Source organism: Macrotis lagotis, chromosome 3 (genome assembly GCF_037893015.1).
Source record: "Macrotis lagotis isolate mMagLag1 chromosome 3, bilby.v1.9.chrom.fasta, whole genome shotgun sequence".
Lineage (NCBI taxonomy): Eukaryota > Metazoa > Chordata > Mammalia > Peramelemorphia > Peramelidae > Macrotis > Macrotis lagotis.
The window spans coordinates 294,344,201-294,350,505 of NC_133660.1; the positions used below are offsets into that span (position 1 = coordinate 294,344,201).

General features: G+C 57.0%; 1 protein-coding gene across 2 annotated transcripts; it reads left to right on the forward strand.

The window, feature by feature from the left end:
• Positions 1-398: 398 nt before the first annotated feature.
• YPEL4 (yippee like 4) lies at positions 399-6,020 on the forward strand. Of its 2 annotated transcripts, XM_074231483.1 has the most exons (5): positions 447-906; positions 3,650-3,974; positions 4,188-4,231; positions 4,634-4,742; positions 4,980-6,020. In XM_074231483.1, the coding sequence occupies exons 2-5, from the start codon at positions 3,834-3,836 to the stop codon at positions 5,067-5,069; spliced, it is 384 nt and encodes a 127-aa protein (XP_074087584.1). In that variant the 5' UTR covers positions 447-906; positions 3,650-3,833; the 3' UTR covers positions 5,070-6,020. The 2 variants fall into 2 exon arrangements, with proteins under 2 accessions (XP_074087583.1, XP_074087584.1); XM_074231482.1 differs by lacking the exon at positions 4,980-6,020 and having other exon boundaries at positions 399-906; positions 4,634-4,886.
• Positions 6,021-6,305: the final 285 nt, after the last annotated feature.

Genomic DNA, 6,305 nt, shown 5'->3' on the forward strand with positions numbered 1-6,305 from the left:
TATGCACTGGCTCATCTAGATGCATACAATCATACAAATACACATTTGTAGAGTGATATATGGGTGTATACGTTTGCATACATGCCTATAGAATGATATACACACATACACAGCTATAGAGCGATATGGATGCGTGGCTATAACATACATAAGCCGATGGAGCGGTATGTGTCCGTCTGTCTGTCTAGCTAGCTATCTGGAGATGGAGGTGGAGGGGGGGAGTTCTGAGACTGCCTTGCGGTTCTGTCTCATCAGATCCTCTTTTCTCAGTGGCTGGCTCGAACTTTCGGATGTACACAACTCTCTTCGTGGTCTTGGGTGGCTCGGGTGGGAGAGCTGGCCGAAGGTCCACCGGGAGGGCGGAAAGGACGCGGGCCGGGGATGTCCGAGGCGGCCGTGTGGGAGCGGAGCCTAGGGGTGGGCTCGGGCCGGGCAGCGGCGCGGGCTGGCGGGGGGTCCCGGTGCGGGGCGCCATCCGGGAGCCCGCCCTGCTTTTTGCCCTGCGTCAGGGCGGCTGTGTGGCCGCGGACCAGCGCGAGTCCGCATCCTCCCTGCCTCCGCCCGCCTGTCTGTCTCCGCCGTCCCTTTGTCTCCCGGGCCCCGGCCGGGGCGCCCCGCCTCGGCCCCCCGCCTCCCCGCCGGCCCGCCCCCTGTGTCTCCCAGCCCTGCTCTGACGTGGGAGGGGGGGGCTGGGGGCCGGATGACTCACAGTGTTATGAGGCAGCTCCACAACACCCAGCCACATTCACCCCCAGACACAGCCGAGCCGGAGAGCCCCCCGGCCCGCCCCCGGCCCGGGCCCTCGGGACGCGCATCCCTCCCGACCGCAGGCGGCGGAGCCCCCAGCCCGGAGCAAGAGAGAAGAGCGCGAGCGGGCACACGGAGATCTCTGGAGCCGACCTCAAGGTGAGGGCAGCTCCGATCCGATGGTGTCGCTGGTTCTTCCCCGGGCGCCTGGCTCCTCTGGGCGAGGGCATTATCCGGCCGGCCGCCCTTTGTCCTCCTCTGCCCGCCCCGGGCATCTTGGCACCCGGGTCCGGCTCCGCATCCTCCCCGGGCTGGCTCTCCCCCGCCTCCCCGCCCCCCGCCAACTTTGGCTGCGGGGGTGATCGCGATGCTTATTGTTTGGTAGAGGAGATGCTGGCCAGCGCGGGGGGGGGGGGGCCTCCAGATCCTGCCCCCCCCCCCCCCCAGCCTGGACCGCACTTCCAGGGATGGGGGAGGGAACGGCTTCAAGCTCCAGAATGCAGCCCGGTTGGGGGGGGACCGGGGGTGCTGACGACAGGCTACATTGTGCGCTCTCTGCCCCCCCCCCCCCCGCTTTTTTCCTTCCCCAGTGAGGCACGGGATGAGCATCTGGTCCTAGAACGGTCCCGCAAGGCTATGGGGCGGTTGGCTGGGGGCCCTTCTCCCCCCCCCCCTTCTCCGCACGTCCTCCAGTCAGATTAGGGCAGAAAACCCTTCTTCCCAACGCTTGGCTTGCTCCCTTGTTGTTTCCAACCTGCTTTTTTTTTTTTTTTTGCTGTTATTTGAGAGGGGGAATGAGAGATGCAGTCGCCTCCCCATCCCTATTCTTGTCACTTTTTCCATGATCCTCTGATGTTCGGTGCTGTCTCCACCTTCCCGGGGGCGGGGGTTATGCCCAAAGGGAGAAGGTCTGGGCACTCCGAAGTGCCTGCAGGTTGGTGATGTGGAGGCCGGAGAACAGTGGGCCGTCCAACTGAGGCCAAGAAGGGGAAGGGGACATGGAAAAGTGCAGCCAAAAGGGGGGCCGAAGCCTAAGGCTCCGAGGACTATTGGGAGTCCAATGTCACCCTGAATACCAAAGAGGACCTTCCTACCTGGATCATGTGCAGTGAGAGGAGTCCTAATAGTCTGGCTCTACCAGCCGGTAAGGGAAAAAGAAACCTTTCAGAGGCAATCTGAAGGCGCTAGAGGTGGGAGGCACTATGCAAGGTAGGGAGTCTTCTCTCTGCATCAAAGACCTACCTGTAACCCCCCAAACAACTGGCACCTCCACTCTGGCCCACAGTCGGGTCATCTGAAATGAGCACAGAAGAGACTATTGAGGCACAAGGCCACGATTTGCCCTCTGATGAGAACAGAGAGGATGCACCTTATTTCCTACAACGTGGAGACCTGGAAGCCAGTGTCATCTTCACAATCCCTCATCAGAACCCTTCTGTATTCAAGGAGATCTCCCCTTTCCCACAATGTCATTCTGCTTACCCCTGTTTCACTACTTCAGAGAGCAGTCAGTTTGTTGCTGTTCCAACTGCCAGTGTGTGTCCAGAGCCCCCTATAAGCTAGTGGCCTGTCTTTAAGGATTTCTGTAACCAAAAATGCCATCATCCGGTGGTTAACTTGTGCTTCCTGAACCATGGACCAAAGTCACAGGTCTCTCACCGGGGCCACACTCCGAGTCTCTCCAATTTGGCAGAGCCTGTCAAAGCTTGTATTCAGGAGGCCCCAGGACACCATCCAGACCAAGATGGCCCATGGAAGGAGGGCTTTGGATGGAAGTGGTCTAACTTCACAACTTTTAAAAGGATGAGACCCTCTCAACTTGCTTCCCAAACAATCCTTCCTAGAACAAGAGATCTGGAACCATCAACTTGTTATGAAGGCTTCATTTACCCTTCCCAGTTTTCCATGCACCTGTTTGTGTGTGTGTCTCTGGTAGGAATGGCAGGGGGCGGGGAGAGAAGGTAAAGAGGTTGTGGGGGCTGACCAGGGAGGAGAAAATCTTTCCAGTTTTCTCAATCACTTAAATCAAAAAGAATGATACTTTTGAACAGAATATTCCAGTAGCAGAAATTACAGGGCAAACTATACATCCTTCACTAAGAGTGCTGTGCAAGCCTGGAATGGGCAGCTACCAGGGGTGCTGCTTGCTATTCCCCCTCCCCCTCCAGAGGTGAGCCTTGCTTCTGAGGAACCCGAGAACTCCAAGTTCTTCCTCCTAGTGGTGAAAGAAGGACTCAGCAATATGGAAGAGGGGGAAAGTACGAAAGCTCTGTTTATTTGTGTGTTTATGTATGTATTTGGCAGTGAGCTCTGTACCAGCACCACCCCTTCCCCCCCCCCCCACACGTCCCATCTTCTCAAAGTCTCCGCGCCACCTTTCCACCCTCATTCGGAAATGGTATTTTGTTTTTGTTGGGGAATGTTGTGAATTGAAGATCGGAGGATGGGATCCAAGAAAAGAAATGAAAACATCTCAACTTGCAAAAGGCCTGTCTGTACTTGGATGCAGCAATGATTTAGAGCCACACAGATGAATGGACAACCGAGAAGATACTCGCGAATGATGGGACTCCAAAGCATCCTTCATCTTATCGTAAAGCTCTCAGTGAGAAATGATGGAGGCTGCTTCTACCCTCCCGATCCCCGCCCCAAATACTGACTCCCTGACTCATGCCAGGAGACTGGAATTGCTGCTGGGCTTGCCAGAGCAGAATTAGAATCAAGGGGATGGGGGAAAAAAATCTCTCCTAGAAAAAAGGCTAGTCTTGGAAGCAGAAGGAGACAGCAAGAGAGGGGGAATAGGGACCAGGGAACCAGAGTAGCGGAATTTCCCCCTGCTATCCCAGGAGAAGCTCTTACCTGCCTCAGTTCTCCCCTTACACACTCCTTCCCCTCTTCCCAGGTGACCCTCATTTCTACCTGGTTCTCGTCTGGGGGGGCCCTGGTTGGGCAGCCCCCCCACATTTCTCCTGTCCTGAAACACGGCTCTAGCCAACCTGCTTCGCTGCTTCACCTGCGATCGTCTGTGTGGGGGCTGCACAGCGCCAGCCCCCCCAGCCCGTCAGGGCATTGCCCTCCAGCCAGTCATGCCCAGTTGTGAGCCTGGCCCAGGCCCTGCCTGCCTCCCCACCAAGACCTTCCGCAGCTACCTGCCTCGTTGTCATCGTACATACAGCTGTGTTCACTGCCGAGCACACCTGGCCAAGCACGATGAGCTCATCTCCAAGGTACGGCCGAGAACGACCCAAATTTCTCCTCTCCCCTATAAACAGTGAGGGAGTTTTTCCCCAGCCAGGACCCTGCTTCTATGAACATCACCAGGTGTGAGCTGACCGGTCCTGCTCAAACAGTCCTTCCTCCCTCCTTTGTGGCTTTGAGGGGGAACAGGTGGTGGGGCCATGGGGTCCCTGGTGGTCACTCTCTATCCTGTGTCTCCACAGTCCTTCCAGGGGAGCCATGGCCGGGCCTACCTGTTTAACTCTGTGTGAGTCTCCCTCTTTCCTTGTTTTTTCCCTGTGGAGCAAGGGGCTTCAGGGTCAAGTCCCCCTTATTAATCAGAGGGAAGCAAACAGGTTGTTGCAATTCCCTCACCTAGCTGTAGGACAAAGAACTTTCTTTGTGCCCTCTTAACAGAGGCACGTGGCCTGTGGTCAGCCCACGGGGAGGGCTGAGATGCTAAAGGTGCATCACTGGAGAAAGTCATTCCCAGGGATCAACCAAAAAGGGGGGGGGGGGAGTGGGTGGGTCTCAAAAGATAGTTATTTCCAGATTTCTGGGGTCAGATCCTTCTAGAGAGGATCCCTATGGGTTGGTCAGGGGGCTGACCTGAGTAACACATCCTCCCCCTTTGTGTGGCTGTGCTGGGCCCTCCTGTTTCCTGAGACAGGGTCAACGTGGGTTGTGGGCCAGCTGAACAGCGCCTCTTGCTCACTGGCCTCCACTCTGTGGCTGATATCTTCTGTGAGAGCTGCAAAACCACCCTGGGCTGGAAATATGTGAGTATTCTGGGAACAGGATACCTATCCCCTGAGGTGAGCCCTCCATCCCATTCACACTCGCCAAGGGCCCCATTGCCCTCCAAGCCACAGAGACTGCTGTTTGAGGTTCTGGATGGTCCAGGGAAGTAGCTGCTGCCACAGGGCTGAAGGTGCTGGGAAGGGATCATGAGGTGCTAATGGGACCTGGAGGGAATGCTGAGACTGCCTTCCATTCATTGGGCCCTTCTCCACTAGGAACAAGCCTTTGAGACAAGCCAGAAGTACAAGGAAGGGAAGTACATCATTGAAATGTCGCACATGGTGAAGGACAACGGCTGGGACTGAGGGGCTCAGGCAGGACGCCCCCTTCGCATGCCCCACACCCTGCCCCCATACCTTGCCCCTGACCTCGACATGCTGTCCAGCCTAGCACCGGTACTGTCCCACCCTGACCCCCTGGGGAGAACCCGGCTCTGTCTGATCCCTCCACCCCACCACATCCCCATGGAGGCCCCCTTTGTGAGAGGGGTCAGGGCTGGTCTGGGCTATCCTGGGGGGAGATGCTCAAGGGACAGGAATAGTGGATGGCAATGGGGGGTGATGGTTCTGGCTCCAGAGTCAAAGAATTCAGATCTTTCTGCCCTGGGGCTGCTTTAGAGTTGGGAAGTGGCAGGGCAGAACCCCTTCTTCCAACCCCTAGGGGTTCACATATGGCATGACCTCCATATGCTTGGGCAAAGAACTCTGCTGGCAAGACCCGCAGAGCCTGGCCTGTAATGACGGGAGGCCCCAGGCCACCAGCAGGTAGTAAGAGATAGCCTCAGGGGTCGGAGCGGTCCTCCATCTCTGGGGGCTAGGGCCTTCAGAGTGGGCTTGAAGCAGAAAGGCCTCCCCCAGGGGGGCCAGAAAACCTCAATCCCAAGTCCTTGGCAGAAACAGAAGGATCACTGGGATTTCCATTTCATGTGGCACCAATGAGGCACTTTTGCATCTATAACCTTTGCCATTGGGTTGGGTGGGGGAGGCTGCCCCCCGTGACTTCCCTCCCCAGCTGACTTTGTCACCAGGGGGCCACCCTGGCTTCGGCCACTGCTTCCTGGGACTCAGACAACTGGGAAAGAGGGGGGACAGCAGGCCCACGGGCCGGACTTTCCTGTGGCTGCCACCAGCGCACGAGACTTTTGTATTAAAGTGTTGGAGTTTATTTTTAATAAAAATGGGGGAAAGGCCCAACATGCGAGTGCAGAGGTGTGCCCTGTCTTCTACCTGTAGCACCCACCTCCAAGGCAGGCTGCTCCTCTAGTGGGGGGGGGGGGGGGGACAAATCACTTGGCAGTGAGCTCGGCACTGTTTCCCTTGACACCCACCAGGGGGAAGCAGAGCGCCTTTGCTAGGGGCTTCCATCTTTGGTCTTTGACTGGCCCAAGGGTTTTTAGGGGAAACCTTGCCTACAAGGCTGTGATGTACTTCATGTGTGTTGGTCAGCATGGAGTCCTGGAAGTCTCTGCTGGAGGTGGGGCTGACTTCCTGCAGCTAGGGATGCTTGACTTCAAGTCTGGCCCTAGGATGTGATCTGAGCTT

Coding starts and splice junctions, on each gene's coding strand:
- YPEL4 (XM_074231482.1), top strand. CDS start 3,834: ATGCCCAGTTGTGAGCCTGGCCCAGGCCCTGCCTGCCTCCCCACCAAG. Junction 3,975..4,187: donor ACGATGAGCTCATCTCCAAG/GTACGGCCGAGA, acceptor GTGTCTCCACAG/TCCTTCCAGGGGAGCCATGG. Junction 4,232..4,633: donor GCCTACCTGTTTAACTCTGT/GTGAGTCTCCCT, acceptor TTCCTGAGACAG/GGTCAACGTGGGTTGTGGGC.